At 43.9% G+C, this 16975-nt stretch overlaps 1 protein-coding gene across 2 annotated transcripts in view; it reads right to left on the minus strand.

The window, feature by feature from the left end:
- Positions 1 to 1440: 1440 nt before the first annotated feature.
- The window catches only part of SAMD4B (sterile alpha motif domain containing 4B), a 60725-nt gene continuing 45190 nt past the window's right edge, over positions 1441 to 16975 (minus strand). Inside the window, exons 9-13 of one of the 2 annotated variants that reach the window (XM_040323371.1) lie at positions 12789 to 12889; positions 9754 to 9952; positions 9549 to 9672; positions 5634 to 5717; positions 1441 to 4965 (exon numbers count right to left, since the gene is read on the minus strand). In XM_040323371.1, the coding sequence (XP_040179305.1) occupies positions 4937 to 4965; positions 5634 to 5717; positions 9549 to 9672; positions 9754 to 9952; positions 12789 to 12889 (537 nt within the window). In that variant the 3' untranslated portion in view covers positions 1441 to 4936. Of the gene's footprint in view, positions 4966 to 5633; positions 5718 to 9548; positions 9673 to 9753; positions 9953 to 12764; positions 12890 to 16975 lie in introns of both variants that reach the window. The other variant, XM_040323370.1, reaches the window with a different exon arrangement.

Below are 16975 nucleotides of genomic sequence, written 5' to 3' on the forward strand. Positions count from 1 at the left end.
AACACAAAACTCAGATTTCAGCAATCGGTCCTCGAGTGTTAAAGCCTTCAACAGCATGGCACAGGTCTTCAGCGACAGATCAAGCACTAAAGGCAATGGCAACAACTCTGGACCTAGCAGAAAATTCACAGCAAACTTTTTGCAGAACGGCAAATGGAAAGAGCCCAAAGTGAAACAGAGTGCCCAAAAGCCACTTTTTCTAGCACCAAACAACCAGTCCAATGGGGTCTGAATGTCATATTACAAATGCCAGGCCAGAGGACGATCTTGGCAGAAAGCTGCAATTGAAAATAATCCTCTCTCTCTCTATATATATCTATCTCTCTATATATCTATATCAGTGGTCCCCAACCTTTGTGGCACCGGGGACCGCTTTTGGTGTAGCCACTTTTTTAGGGCCCGGTGGGGGGGGTTTGGCGTCATAAGGAAGGCGGTTGGTTTGCGGAGTGTTACAACCCACCCTGCACTGTAAAGGAGCACTGTAATATAAAGGGGCCTGCACTGTAAGGATTACACTCCCTTTTATATCGCAGTGCCCTTTTGCAGTCATGGCCCCCCATCACAGTCCTCCCTTCAGCAATGGCCCCCCCATCACAGTCCTCCCTGTGGTTATGACCCTCACCCCATCACAGTCCTCCCTGCAGTCATGACCCCAATCACAGTCCGCCCTGCATTAATGCACCCCCCCCCTACCCCAATCATAGTCCTCCCTGCAGTCATGCACCCCCTTCCCCCCTCCAATCACAGTCCTCCCTGCAGTTATACCCCCCCCCCCCCAAATCACAGTACTCCCTGCATAGTGCCAATTTTAATCGCTGCCTTCCCTGCAGCCTATGTCTATTTTCTCATGCTTCAGCAAGAGGTGAGCCCTGTCACGGACCGCAGTATAGTTAGCAGCCTGTATGTATTCTGCCATTTCTCCCGAGCGGCCGACAATGTCAGCCTATTAGCAAGGCAGGGGGCGGGACAGCTGCAGATCGTGACAGAGAGCGAGAGACTCTTCATAATAACAAGTGGGCAATCGCCCGCTTGATAATATAAGTTTGGCAGCTCTCGCTCTCTGTCACGATCTGTAGCCGTCCCGCCCCCTGCCTTGCTAATAGGCTGACATTGTCGGCCGTTCGGGAGAAATGGCTGAATACATACAGGCTGCTAACTATACTGCGGTCCGTGACAGGGCTTACCTCCTGCTCCGATGGCGGCCCGCTTGACAACAGGCCACGGACCGGTACTGGTTCACGGCCCGGAGGTTGCTGACCCCTGATATATAGAACAGTACTGAAAAAAAAAAAAAATCTAGCATCCAATCCTTCTTTAGGCAGGAATCAATACAGCCCGAAGGCCAAAAGACTTCCTGTGTCCCTCAATGGATGAGAAAGACAGAAGTGAAAACTTACCATGATTATCCAAAATGCAAAATAAAGCAGACGGACAAGGACACACAGTTATTTTTATATTTTCTTTTAATAATTTTGTACTCATGGTTACCAGCCATAGTCATAACAAAAGTTATTCATAATAAAATGTATCTAAAATAACAATTTTGTTTTCTATCAGAAAAGGAGCTGTGTTTCTATGTTAGAAATAAATAGTTAGCGCTATTCTGAAAATACTTTGGAGAAGGTGGCCACAAGGCGGTCTTGGCAGGCTTTGCCCAGCTCCTGACCTTTACGCGCTGCGTGTGGGTACAGGGGCAGTTCCAAGTCCATCGTTGACAGAGGAGGCAGGTGACGGCCAAACAGAGCCAAAAGCAAGGATTACATACATGGGTTGTGAAGCACATTAGATAAGAGGAGGCGGTTATCTAGTTTATATAGAGCTGACCAACCATAAACTCTATTAATTTCATGTTCGTGTAGATAAAATTGTATGTTCTACCATACCCTAAGGGGATCTCTAAGAAAAGATGAAAACCCACTATCACCTGGCACCCTTCCTTGCAGGTCCTCACCATCCACAACCACTGTCCTTTTTGCAGTGGTCAATGAACTTGCATCCGACAATTTAAATAAAAAAAAAAACACACAAAAAAAGTTCCTCAAACAGAATACCAGAATTCAGTAGTTGAAGCTACTAATCTACAAAACAAGCTCCACAAAGCCATCAAAACGCAGCCCTCAGACCATTTCTAACATTCACTGAACACTCCTCAATGTCTGGTCCTAAAAGCTTTACTTGGCCAAACTGCAAAATCCACAGGAGTACCTATCGAAGATCACCTAACTGAGCATTCAGAGAACACTCTGGGCAGCAACAGAAAAGCCAATTCAACCCAGGTCCTCTACCCCTCTCTGTCTGGGAAAGACATTACATAACCAGGACAGGTCAAGTCATGGAACACAAGTGCTGGGTGTATTGTGCTTGTGTGTATTTGGCATTAAATAAGAACTGTAAGAATAGCAATATGAGTCCACGTGTTCATTTAAAAGTACAAGCTCAGGGACTCTCATCCTAATCCATGCTTCAGAACTGAATTAGCCATAGATCGGGAAAAGTATGCAGGTTGGAAGCACTAAACTTCACTGCTGCATGCTTGTTATGGGCCTGTGACATATTAAGGATAACCATACATATCAGATCATGCCGTCTCCTTTAAATTTACCAAAATGTATGCAATGAGAACAAATAAGCAATCCATATCCAATTGTTCAGGGCCTTGTATTATAGTTGTTGCCAGATATAAATGAGAGTGCACAATGAGGTTGTAAAGGCCTGCGTTAATGGAATCTGCTAGAGATGCTTCTGAGATCATTCAGAATTCACTGACAGGTGCAGCTGGCCTGCATTTGATCTGCTTCAAGCAGGTTTTGTCATCCTATATAGGCGTGTATGAGAAAGCATTTGAAGTGAACAAAAGCCTATCCACACAGGCCTTAATATGTGCAAGTTAACTTTAAGAAATTAAGCTAGGAAGAGGATGACAGTCACAGAAGAGTTGCAAAGAAAAGAGTTGGAAATAGTTATTTTTTTATATATATCCATGCTGCAAGGTATATTTGAATGTTCAAAGCTTGGATACAACCTGGATGCAGAGAGAAGAATCTGTCAAGCTACATCAATACTATTTAGAGAAGCCTTTGATGGCAGCTGGCACTACAACTCCCAGCCTGCATACTACTTCTGGGGCAGTTGCTACAGCAGTGGTGCTGCATCCCTTTGCATTCAGAATCCCTAGACACAATCTTCCCCTTTACACACAGGTCTTTTCAATGCATATTCAGCTTGGTGAACACTGCTGGCTAGCCGATAAGAGTTTAGTGAACATCATCGGTTGTGCTAATGTAGTGCAGACATCAGCGTGGCATCACTGCCAAAAACAAGTCAATGGTCCTAGTGACAGATGGTCTGCACCAAAACCAAGTGCCTGTCTACACCACAGCCATCTGTGAAGTCCAGTTAGCTCTGTTCAGTAATATCAATACAAAGTAACATGCATATCACAAAAATAACGTCCAGTTAATGCGACAGGAACAGATAAATGTCGTCATCTACAGAAACTCAACTGCAGGTTTATTGAAAACGAGGCTGCAAGTCCACATTCCACCAGTGGCCATTGCCCATATAACAGAGCAACATCCTTCCACCAAAGCAGAGATGCACCTAGCCTGAACTAAAACATACAGATCAGGATTATGTGAGAGACCTTGTTCTGCTTAGGTAACCATCCAATGTTCCCAATGTCTGCTAAATGCTCTCCAGCCACCAGGGCTGATGAAGTGCACTTAGCCAACCAACAAAACTGGCCAGTGAAACATTTGATTCTTGCCCGATCCTGGACTTGGCAAGGACCGATGCTGTGGCCTCAGTTTATCTTACTGGCTTCTTCATTGCTAGGTAAAGAAAGTGGAGGAAATAATAATAAAAAACACACACACACACACACACACACACAACACCGGGTACGTTTATACAAGGCCTACGAACCCTGGTATTGTGCAAGCAAGAGCCAGAGGAGGATGTACCATGTTGGGCAGTAGACTGACAGAAGCACAGGAAAAAAAAAACTTTCCTTCACTTCCTTTCTGCCAGAACAGGTGGATCACAAAAAGATCTCCAAAATAATTGGCACAAAGAAGAAAGCCACGAATATAGATGCCATCTCCTAGGCAGGACAACCTGAGGAGAAAGGGGTAATTTTCTTTCAGCTTTCTTAGTTGTCCACACACCCAACATAAGCTAGGTCTCCCGTGTAAGAAGTAAAAAAAGAAAAACCCTTGTGTACAAAAGTTCCAAAGAGAAAAGACAGTACACCCCTGGCTTCTGGGTACCTTCATAGATAAATGTATTTTCTCTCAAGCATGCATATTAGCGCTACTACACTTTATCAAGGTCTATGCTGTGCCGTCCCTCCTCTGTTCATCGGTGGGCTGGTGACTGCACAGGGCAGTGTCCTGTCTGACAGATGCCAGTCCTTGTAGTGGGAACAATTGCTGTTCCTTAGCTTAGTGTGTTTGCCCGACAGAGGTTCCTTCTCTGGAGCGCCTGGCTCCACAATGAAATGGCACACCTTGCCTGTCCAGCTTTTGCACGTCCTAGAGGAGCTTGCTCCTTCCTGCTCACCTCCACCAGGGCTCTGTGCCTCTGTAACCCTTCCAAGTGCATGGTGGGTAAAGCGGTGTGCACCAGCACAGACTCTTCACTAAGCTCACCCAGTGTTACATGTCTTGGTTTTCGGGTAAACAAGAGAAAAAAAAAGAAAAAAAAAGCTCCTTCCTCAATATGAACTCTTAGCAGTGCTGTGTGTATTTGGATATTAAACCAAAAGTTAAAAAGTTATGATAGCTGAAACGAGTATTAGAACGCAGTGGGTGGATGATGTAGTGACGGCCTAGGGGGGAACTGGCGGAGGAAAAGGCGTTGTCACTTCCCTTGCCAAGGTCACGGGAAGGGATACAAAATGGTGCCCCTCGGGGGGGAAGTGTTTACCAAGCACACGTCAAATGGTCGATGTTTTGTCTGTTCCCTCTGTAAGAAACAAAAAATACAATTGAAACAAATTAAAAAAAACACAGAAAGGGTCTTATTTAGATAGCAAGTGAAAAAATACAGTTCACACTGGGAATTTTCTTCAACTTCAGCTAAAACAAAGTTGAAACAGATGTAGGAGATTTTCTAAACAGAGAAGTGTAAACTAATATTATCCTGAGCCACCCACCCCTGTTAAGCACAAAGATGGAAACGCCACTTTACACAGGAACCAGTTCCATAAACTGTGTCTCATCCCTGCTCTATGGACTAAAGGCAACATCTACTCACTATAGTTTTGCCCCTGTTGAACACGCCACATTCCTTCACCACCAATTTATAAAGCAGGAATTCCAACTGAAAGGCAAATTTTAGCCGACATGTCTCATGCCAAAACACAAAAAGCTCTGCCAATAGGCTTCCATTAATTCTAGACTACCACACCTGTGGTGCATCACAAGCTTTCACATTTATAATATGCATAGGCATTATGGTATGTGCAATACCTGCTCTGTTTGATGGGGATAGGACTTTACTCTTAGGCATACATTAATATCAACAACACAACGCTGTGAAAAAGGCACTGCAGCATAAATAAGCCTTTTCACTACTAGTTTGCAGCCTGGCCTTTAACTCTGAATGTCACTGATAAGGAGTTTGCGTCTCACCCTCCAATGCATGCTCTGTCATACTCAGGCACAAGGACTCCAGCCGGGGATTAATCTCCAAGTCAGCCCCAGGAACCTGGCAGTCTGTGGTGGGAAAGAAATATGTACACGGTCAGTGAAACCACAACACCACCACTGCAGGTGCATAATGGCACATAGTCTATCCATAGACAAAAGGATGAGAGATACTTTACAGATGTTAATAATTATGTGATAGCTACCAGTTACAAGAGGAAGTAAAACTATTTAAGAGTCACAGGTCACAACTATAAGCTTTGGCGACCATTTGGCCTCATTCAAATGGCAGCCTTCTCTACCACCCCTCTGAAAATTGATCAACGGTGGGTCAGAGTGTGGTAGAACAGCAGATGCCAGGCATTTAGATGGTGGCTTGGCTCACAGTTGCGGCACAGCCACATTCACTTGAATGGTTTGTGTCTGCCAGTGTTATTGCCTGGCGAACACGACATGGGGTATAATTTTTGCTGTACCCGCGATGCTTTGCTACTTGGCATGTGTAAGTCCCACTAGCAGCTGCATGCTCTCTTTGATATGGTCAAACCGTGGCTCAGCCACTTTCCCCCCCCCCCCCATGAATAAGGCTTTATTAAAGAGACAGCAGTGGCTTGATAAAAAAATTTAACTGTTTTGGGGTGTGTATAGAGAAGCTTTCAAAACTAGAAAAAGTGGGACAAGAAAGATAAACCTAAAGCCAAATTTTACCTAGAAGATGAAAATAAAAACAATTTACCAAGCATTTATTAACCACTTAAGCCCCGGACCAAAATGCTGCCTAAAGACCCAAGGGGTTTTTACAGTTCGGGACTGCGTCGCTTTAACAGACAATTGCGCGGTCGTGCGACGTGGCTCCCAAACAAAATTGGCATCTTTTTTTCCCCACAAATAGAGCTTTCTTTTGGTGGTATTTGATCACCTCTGCGGTTTTTATTTTTTGCGCTATAAACAAAAATGGAGCGACAATTTTGAAAAAAATGCAATATTTTTTACTTTTTGCTATAATAAATATCCCCCAAAAACATATATAATTTTTTTTTTTCCTCAGTTTAGGCCGATACGTATTCTTCTACCTATTTTTGGTAAAAAAAAAAATAGCAATAATCGTTGATCGGTTGGTTTGCGCAAAATTTATAGTGTTTACAAAATAGGGGATAGTTTTTTTGCATTTTTTTTTTTTTTTTACTACTAATGGCGGCGATCAGCGATTTTTTCGTGACTGCGACATTATGGCGGACACTTCGGACAATTTTGACACATTTTTGGGACAATTGTCATTTTCACAGCAAAAAATGCATTTAAATTGCATTCTTTATTGTGAAAATGACAGTTGCAGTTTGGGAGTTAAACACAGGGGGGGCTGTAACATTTAGGGATCACTGTGTATGTGTTTACTAGTGTAGGGGGGTGTGGCTGTAGGAATGACGTCATCGATCGTGTCTTCCCTATAAAAGGAATGACGTGATCGATGCGCCGACACAGTGAAGCACGGGGAAGCCGTGTTTACACACGGCTCTCCCCGTTCTTCAGCTCCGGGGAGCGATCGCGACGGAGCGGCTATAAACGAATAGCCGCGCCGTCGTCCCGGATCGCTCCTGAAGCCACGGGGACCGCCGCATGTACGGGGGGGGGGGGAGGGGGGTCCTGATCGGACCCCCGACCCACGTCAAGCAGAGGACGTATATATACGTGGATGTGCCTGCCTGTGCCATTCTGCTGACGTATATGTACATGAGGCGGTCCTTAAGTGGTTAAAATAAAAAAATAAAAAATAGCTTGCACGGCGATATATGCCTCAGTATCCAGTGCTGTACCCCATAATCTGACTGCTCAGAGATCCAGTGCTGCCGTTTTATGCAATTGAAACCACTTTATGTAAACCCGAACCTGTAAAGATACAATCCTTGAGGGTGCATCATCACACTAGTTTAGGATTGCAATATTGCTCAAGGAAAAGTGGTCACATGTTCTTAAAGCCAAGTTCCGCCCAAAAAAAATAATTAAAAGACAGCAGCTACAAATACTGCAGCTGTTGACTTTTAATATATGGACACTTACCTGTCCTGGGCGCACGCTTTGTCGGCACCTGAAGCCGATCTGTCCCTCGGCTCTCAGGTGGAGACGCCGCCATCTTCGGAAAGGGAATCAGGAAATGAAGCCTTGGGGCTTCACTTACTGGTTCCCTACTGCGCATGTTACAGAGGAACTCCACTTTAAGTGTGCCCTGTTTTGTGCAAAACTAAAGACCTCCCACCACCTAACAGGAAGGATGTCAGATGATCAACCAGAAGACTGGTAAATGTAAACAGTCTTTATGGGATTATTACACAGGATTTATATAGAGCCAACAGTTTGCATAGGCAAAAGGCAGACAGTACATTTACAATACGATTCAATACACAAGGAATCTCAGTACCCAAGCACTTGATAAAGGAAATCTCTGCTGAAGGTAAGGGTTACAGAGCGCTAATTAGTATATTTCCCTCACAAGCCAAGAACACAGGACCAGTGATGTCAAACCTTGGCATCCCAGATGTTTTGGAACTACATTTCCCATGATGCTTATACACTCTTCTGCAGTGCAGTTGAGCATCATGGGAAATGACCTTACAAATCTTACATTGTAGCATTGAAGGGGACAAACAGATCTAAAGTCTCTTCTTCTACATTTTTTTTAAATGGGTGATACAACAGAAGAGGTACACATTGCATAAGTATGCCATGCATTCTGAGCGCTGTGCTGCGAACATTGGCTTTGTGACATCACTGCGACTCAGCCATGCAAACTGCTGGCTCCAACGAACCCAGAAGGAAGACTAGGTGAAGAGGGAAAGCCCTGTCAGCGGTGACAGCACGCCACTGTAAGGAACCCTTTTACAGCCAAGTCTTTCATAATGTACTAGTATGCGATGCTAACTAGCACAATATGCCCTTGACTTGAAAGGGGGAAGCTTTTTTTTTCCTCCAGACTTTAACACCCCTTTAAAAACAGTCATGTCTTGTTGGAACAGTTGAGCATTCAGCAATGATTTGACACTTGGCTTCATTTTGAGGGTAACCTGTTAGAAAAATAAAACGGTTGTACCCACAAAAGAACAGCGTAAAAACGCACCTTTCCATCTGCATATGCTAATCTGATTATTAGAAATTGCTGGCTGAAGTCAGTTCAGAAACAGATAGTCCTAGGAGAGACAATCACTTGTGTCCACTGCCGTGGTTTGTGGTTCTTCCTGCTGACTTCATCAATGCTGGGTCAGCAAGTGATGTGATCGAAACAGGAGATCAACACTCCTGGAAGTGTCAGTTTCTGAACAGACAAAAGATACAGCCTCTTCAATGGACAGCAGGAGAGGTCAGTACTTGCCATCTTCTTTGCCGGAACATCTTTAAGACCCCCTTTCACATTGCAGGCGCTATAGCGTAAAAAAAAAAAAAATAGCGCCTGCAATCTGCCCTAAAACAGTTGCTCTATTGTCTCCAGTGTGAAAGTGCTGGCAGGGCGTCAGAAAAAGTCCTGTCAGCAACTTCTTTGGAGCGCATTAGCAGCGGTGAACTCACCGCTACTAATGCGCTCCTGCCCATTGAAATCAATGGGCAGCGCTGACGTACTGCTGTAGCGGAGCATTACCGGCGGTATTAACCTTTTCGGCCGCTAGCTGGGGTTAAAAGTGCCTCGCTAGCAGCCGAAATGTGATGGTAAAATAGCTATTTTACCATCAAAGCTATGGGCGTCGGCAGTGTGAAAGGGGTCTTGGAGATCTGAATATTCGTAACCGTGTCTAACATTTGTGTGGTGTCCACTTTACGTTGAAGCATTAAAAGATTCAGACGAAAGATACTGATGACACTGGGTGGCTGCAGAAACCCAGCTGAGATAATATATATATGGGGGGAACTTACCAGGAGGAAACTTGAGAATGCTCTGCGGAGAAGTGTGTACAGGCAGTGAATGGGTACGTTGCACCGAGCTGTGACTTTGACATGGCATACTATTACTACCCCCTGGATTGGCAAACCAGAGATTCTGTAGGAAAATGAATGCAGACATTTACAAATTCGTATTTCATTGAAAATTGGCAGAATATTGTACAGAAAAATCACTGACCTGCCGCCCCTGGCTCCCAGTGCTCGGGCTGGTAAGTGAATGACGAGGAGAGACACCCCCAATTGATCCAGGACTCATTACGCCAATCCGAGAAGGTGGCACAGCCCTAGGAGGCATCTGAAATGGGCGCTGACCCCTTCGTGTTACAGAGGCACCCACAGATCCAGCTATGGGGAGAGAGTTTGATGCAAATGCCCAGCTGCAGAGAAAGACATTCAATGTTAACACAAAGCATACCAACACACTGGGTGACAGCAGTAGCCAACACAAGTGAGAACACTCGTGCCTCGGGGCTTTGGCTGAATGCATCACCTTGATACCCATGTATAAAAGAGGCCTCAGAACAGATGCAAGAGTAAAATATGATTTTTGACTTGCCAGACAAAAATCAGATTCTTGGAGTACAGTACTGGACACAGGATCTTTATAATTGGGTTCTATGCTGTTACTTTTCGGGGCAACTGGACACTGGCAAAAAAGAAGGGCTGCAGGAACATCCACCTACAAAATCCCTCCCACTTCCTCGCTAGCCTCACTTTTGTAGCAAGCAATAGTGAGATCACAAGAACAGAGGTTAGGGGACTTGTGCTCCATATGGTACTCCAAGAAACAGAATTTACTGGCAAGTCAAAAAAAAATATTTCTTAGTCATACATCTAACCTATGCCCCAAGCAAAGACCTTCACCTGAGGAATCAAAAGCCAAAAAGTCTGAAAAAGAATGATTTGTCCTTTGATGGTACTCAAAGCCAGATGCTGATCCACACTAGACTGGAGAAATATGTCCCACAGAATACTTTCCAAGATGAAAGTTCCTCAAGCAAGACAGGTCTTCCAGGTGCGACAGCAGACAACAAGAGAAGTCTTTCAGCCTACAGAAATTTAGGTATAAACAAATCCGAAATGCCCCTGTCCTCAGTATTGTGGTTTTAACAGCCATGCTGTTAAAGTAAGTTCACCTTTCAGGAAGATTTTTAGAAAACCCCCTATGCAGTTCTAAAGCTAAATGAACAATACACTACTACTGTTGGAAATTCCGACAGGCCTCTCTATTACAGATGCAGCTGTTGGGGGTTCTCTTGAGAAAAGCACTGGCCTCTCGTTCCTCTCTGTCTTGCCGTTTGCAGGGCGGGCTGAATTTTTCAATAATCCCCACACCCATGACCTTTCTATAGGCCCCAAAAAATGCAAGCAAGTGGAGTGTCTCCTTTCATGGCTCTGGCTTTGCTTAGTAGAGGCTGCTCCAAGCCGTGCAAACTCTGCTTCTGCGCAGTCTCCTTCTCTAGCTGTGCACAATGCGTTTTCAACTGGAGTTTGAATGGGCTGGAACTACCAAGTTAAAGCGAAGATGGAGCTGGGAGATGTTGCTAAAGGGCACATTATTGTGAAATTCAGCCTGGCCTGCCGTAAATTAGTGGCTAGTGCTTTTTCGGGAGGGGGCCCCAGAAATGGAGTCTCGAATGCCAGGACCTTCACCTTTTCCAACAGGAGGAGCCATGGTATGTACCCATTTATTGGATCTTTAATTGCATAGGGGGTCTTTCTTTTCTACAAACTTAGACTTTAAAATAACTAAAGACCAAACTTTTTTTTTTTTTTGGATAGAGTGGAGAGGGATTAGAACACCTGCCCGTTTTTACTGCCGTCTATCTTCCCGTTTGGGAGATTCACCCTTTAGCTGTCCTCTTAACCGGTATCTTTAAAAGTGAAAGTAAATCCCAATTTTGGGTTAACATCAGAATAGTAATAGAGGGGAAATCTTCCATTGGGGACAGTAGTTCTGGTGATCCTGGTGACACCCCAGGATTCCCTAACTTTGGAGGGATCTCCCCTCACTTCTGATTTTGGTATTGGACAGAAAGTGAAACACAGAAAAATGGAACACAGATGACAAAAAACTGACAGGGGTAATAACCCTCCCTTGCTATCCAAAATGAAATAAAACAATCCTTTAATCCAGTGACCAAAAAGCAGGAGGATGGAACACTGGCCCTTTGGCCTGGACAAGCCACAGAGACCCCAATGCGTCAAGCCAGGATTCCTAGCATGTCCGAGTACCACATCTTCTTGAGCCAATAGGATGCAATGAAAGTCACCGGAATGCCCTCCATCTTGATCCTGCAGAGCAAATGAGCAAGAACCTGGGGGGCTGGATGGCACAGAAAAGGCTGAAATGATCATACGACATTGTCACACTGCAAAAGTCCGTGGGTAGCTGGACCTGGCAAAAAAAAATAAGAAATCATGTCTAGTTTGGCGCTTAATCTGTGCGCCAACAGATCCATGTCCGACATTCCCCACCTGTTGCAAAGGACTTGACACTTTCAGATGGAGAGCCCATTCTCCCAGATCCAGAAGCTGATGACTTAAATAGTTTTCTAATCGCCGGGACACTCAGCTGCGTTTCTCAGATACATGTGGTCCGGACAAAATGCAGATGTGAATGTGACCTTAACTGTACTATAAATCCAGACACGGTTGATGGATACAATATTCTAAATACAACTGTTTCCCCTTATTGTGGAATGACAAGCAAATGGAATGAGGAAGGGATAGGTTTAGAAGCCAGTTCAGATTTTTTTTAGTCTGTCTCCACTGCACTTCCCGTCCCAGAGAGAAAACAGGATGTGAGAAATCTTCCCAAAGTAAGGGGAAATTTCAACATTAAAATTTAAGAAAATTTAATTTACTCCTCCTTTAGCAAAAATATTATATTTCAGGTCACTTGGTCTCAAAAAGTGTGACAGCTTAAAAAATAAATCAAGTGTTAATCTCTTCAGTGGGACATTGTCAGATTTAAATACTTGACATGTTCTTATGCTTTCCAAAATAAATGAAATCGGAGTAGAGTTTTAACAAAAGGACTGAGTAAAAGTACTGCTGCCCAATACCCATGACCCTCACTGAGGTTTGGCCTGTTGTAGCCATTAAGTCATTACAACAATTCAGCCGCACCCATTCTGAAGCCTGTTTCTTCCCCATGCCTTGCATGTCCCTCCATACACAGCCCACCTGCACCCCTTCTGTTGCCTGTACCCCTGCATTTCCAGTAACGCCTTGCGAGGAAATGTCCGGAGCAGTTTTAAAACCTGCTGCTTCCAGGAGAGTACTCTCTTCTTCTGTGTTTCAGTAAATGCCTGTAAAAAGATGGAGACAAATCTTTGATTACCAAGCTTGTGGAACACTTTTTACAAGACCTACAGTGCTGCTACTATTCAAACAATTTAGTTTATATTTTTAATAAGACTTAGACCCCATTCACACCTGAGCGTTTTGTAGCTTGAAGCCTGAATCTACAAAACACTGGAGGGGAAAAAAAAAAATCTACTATTCTCTATAGAGATGGTTCACATCTCCACTCCAAAACGCCTGAAGCCAGAAGCTCCAAAACGCCTGAAGCTCAAACAAGTTCTGGGACTTTTTTTTTTTTAGGCAGATTTTGGCGTTTTTCTGCTTTTTACATTGGTGACCTTTTGACCTGTACAAAATCACGGCAAAAAAACATTAGACGCCGCAAAATCACGGTTAAATTGCGCGACTTTCTGTCTGAAAACGCTATGCTCAGGTGTGAATGGGGCCTAAGTATTCACTTATCATTTAGCTATCGACAAACGGCAGCACAAAACACCTGGAACAGAATCTAACGCCAAGGCCGCAACAAAACAAAAGAACCACAACAGCAACCTGCTACTTTAAGGCCCCACTGACAGCTCAAATGTTGGCGGATTCCTGCAAACACCACCTGCCTCAACAAGTCGATTTAAAAAACGATTGGCCAAGCAGTGACTGCATCCTACCTGGCTTCAGCACCACTATATTTAGACAGCTGCAGGTGCCTCTGCTGAATGCAATGGCTGGTAGTAGAGATTCAAGCTGTTCCGTGTGGATGGGCATGGAGAAAAATCAAGCCATGTATGGCAGCCTTTAGTTGCACTGGAATTGGTAAGAAGCCTGCCTATGTGTTCACATTGCTGCCATTCACAAATTCTTACATTTCAGTAGCCAGTGCATCAGCTCAATCTGAAAAATGTATTTCAAATAAATGTTACTCAAAACATGTACCAAGATACACCTTTGTTTCCCTGTAATGTGCAACTATGGGGCACATGTTTATATTTTTGTATAGAGTGTCAAATGGTTGGAATTTCTTCACCTGAATTTTTGAATTTTCGCAAAGTCTGTGTCTACACCAGACGAAAATGTTTAAACAGTTGATTGGGTACAAGACGACTTACAGATAACACAAACACACACACACACGCACACACACACACACACACACACACACACGTGAAGTACATATACAGCAAAGACATGTACTAGAGTTTAAACAAGCAATCCATTACAGTGATTGTAAAAAGGTAAAAAAAAATTAAAAATAAATAATAATCATCATCAAACATGGGTGTACTTGCCTACTTCTGGTCAATGGTTTTGCACAAAGCAATCCCCATCCTCTTCTCGGATCGCTCTCTGGCGGTCCTAGCTCCTCCCCCCTAGCAAGCCACTTATACAGGCTCACTCCCAATCCGTGCTCTGTGTGTCCATCGACACACACAGTGCAGCACAGCCCCTTCCCCTCCTCACTAGCTGTGATTGACAGCAGCAGGAGCCAATGGCTCTTACTGCTGTGTCTGAGCTAGTGAGGAGAGAGAGAGCAGAGCTGCTGCTCTTGTGCAGAGTGCTGGATGCACACTTGGCTCACATAAGTATAAGGGCAGACGGGAAGCACACTTTTTTTTACCTTACTGCATTAACGTAAAAAAACTCCTGCGTTTAGAACCACTTTAAAGGATAAGTTTACCTTTTGGAACATGTTAAATGTACCAGCAGCCTCTCCTCCCCTCGCCAGTGACCGCGAGCAAGCACCTTCTCTGTGCGCCCACTGTCACTGTATGAAAATAATGTGGCCGTGCTGGGCCCCACCTGCCCAGCCACAACATTAATTCACAAATGCTCTGTGGATAGGAAACTACAGCTTGTAGTTTCAATTAACAACCATGTCACTGTTGAGCTCTTTGATAGTTCACACTCCCTGTCAGTGTGTACCTGCCTGCCCGTACAAGAAGATAGATAGATACAGACAAGTCAGCTGGAGTCCTGCATGGCAAGCCCCAAGCTGCTGATCAGGGCGCAAAGCTTTACAGGCTGCAAAAATAAAATAAAAAATTTACCATTTTTTTACCTGCAAAAGCAAAAACATGTGTTTTTTTTTATTTACTTTTTAAAAGGCAAATTTATCTTATAATTATAAGTTTCTTACCTAAATATTGTTCCCATATAGGATGGATTGCTTTTTTAGGCAATGTCATGCATAACAAGTTTAACTCTATATGTTCAGCTAATACAATAATTTAAAGTGTCTCTATAGCCAACTTTGTTTTTCTAGTCTTGGATTGAGTGGGGAAGGATTAGGACCCAGGCAAGTTTTACTCAGGTCTATAACTCCAGGTTCGAAAAAATTTCCCACCCTTCCTGTTATGGCGACACCATTTTTATCAGACAGGAAGCAGGGAAACTCTTTAAAAACACAGAAGACAAAAAAATTAATAAAAACGATTTACACAAGTAGGGGAATGCTATAACCATTGTCACAATTTTGTCTCGTAGCCACTTGTGTTATCTTGGCTGTGTGCTTAGAGTTGTTGTCCTGTTGGAAGAACCTTCGCCCCAGTCTGAGATCCAGAACATTCTGGAGCAGGTTTTTTTCAAGGATGTATCTGTACATTGCTGCATTCATCTTTCACGTGATCCCGGCTACTCTCCCAGTTCTGGCCGCTGAAAAACATCACCACAGCATGATGCTGCCACCACCATGCTTCATTGTAGGGATGGTATTGGCCAGGTAATGAGCAGTGCCGTTTTCCTCCATACATGACGCTTGCCATTCAGGCCAAACTTTGTTTCTCATGGTCTGAGTGTGCTTCAGGTGCCTTTTGACAAACTCCAGGCGGTCTGTCGTTTGCCTTTTACTGAGGAGTGGCTTCCATCTGGTCACTCTACCATACAGTCCTGATTGGTGGAGTTTTGCAGAGATGGTTGTTCTTCTGGAAGGTTCTCCTCTCTCGACAGAGAAACGCTGGTGCTCTGTCAGAGGGACCATCAGGTTCTTGATCAACTCTCTGACTAAGACCCTTCTCCCTCGATCGCTCTGTTTGGGGGGGGGGGAACCGCCCGCTCTGGGAAGAGTCCTGGTGGTTCCAAACTTCTTCCATTTACAGATGATGGAGGCCACTGTGTTCATTGGGACCTTCAATGTTGCAGAAATTTTTCTGTATCCTTCCCCAGATCTGTGCTTTGATACAATCCTGTCTCGGAGGTCTACAGACAATTCCTTGGACTTCATGGCTTGGTTTGTGCTCCAACATGCACTGTTAACTGTAGGACCTTCCACAGACAGATGTGTGCCTTTCCCAATCATGTCCAATCAACTGAATTTACCACAGGTGGAGTCCAATCAAGCTATAGAAACATCTCAAGGTTTATCAGTGAAAACAGGATGCAGCTGAGCTCAATTTAGAGTGTTGTGGCAAAGGCTGCAATTACCTATATACATGGGATTTTTTTTTATTTTTAATAAATTTGAAAAGATTTCAAGCAAAGTTCTTAAACGTTGTCATTATGTGGCATTGTTTGTAGAACTTTGAGGAAAATAATAAATTTAATCCATTTTAGAATAAGGCTGCAACATAACAAAATGTGGAAAAAGTGAAGCGCTGTGAATACTTTCCGGATGCACTGTACATCCAAGCTAACATAGAATAGTATATCCTATGAACTCTAGGAAGTCCTAAACCACCGTCAACTAAATGCAGCCACACATTGCTTATCTTGAGAAAAACCTACAACAAAGAACGTTCCTTTTATGTATACAAAAAGAAAACTAGTTCAGTATAATGGAAGAGAGCGAAAATTACTCACTTCCTGTAGTGAAGGCACAACAGGAAGTGAGGTATAATCTTTATAAAGTGAGAGGAATTCCAACCTTTGACAGTTTTTACTAAAGAGGCGTTAACCTTAACCCCTTTCCAGTGACAACAGTCCAACTTTAAAAATTCAGTATTCCAGTGTTGTCACCAGGGAGGGGCGGAGTAACATCATGGCGCCGTAAGGTCTCAGGGCGTCAGCAGCAGCAGCTCATGTTCCTCTCCAGGCGGCTCAGAAAAGGAAGACTAGGAGATCAAAACTGCCCTGAAAAGCCCTGAAATGCCGAGAATCTCCAT

The sequence above is a fragment of the Rana temporaria genome, chromosome 9 (genome assembly GCF_905171775.1).
Source record: "Rana temporaria chromosome 9, aRanTem1.1, whole genome shotgun sequence".
NCBI lineage: Eukaryota > Metazoa > Chordata > Amphibia > Anura > Ranidae > Rana > Rana temporaria.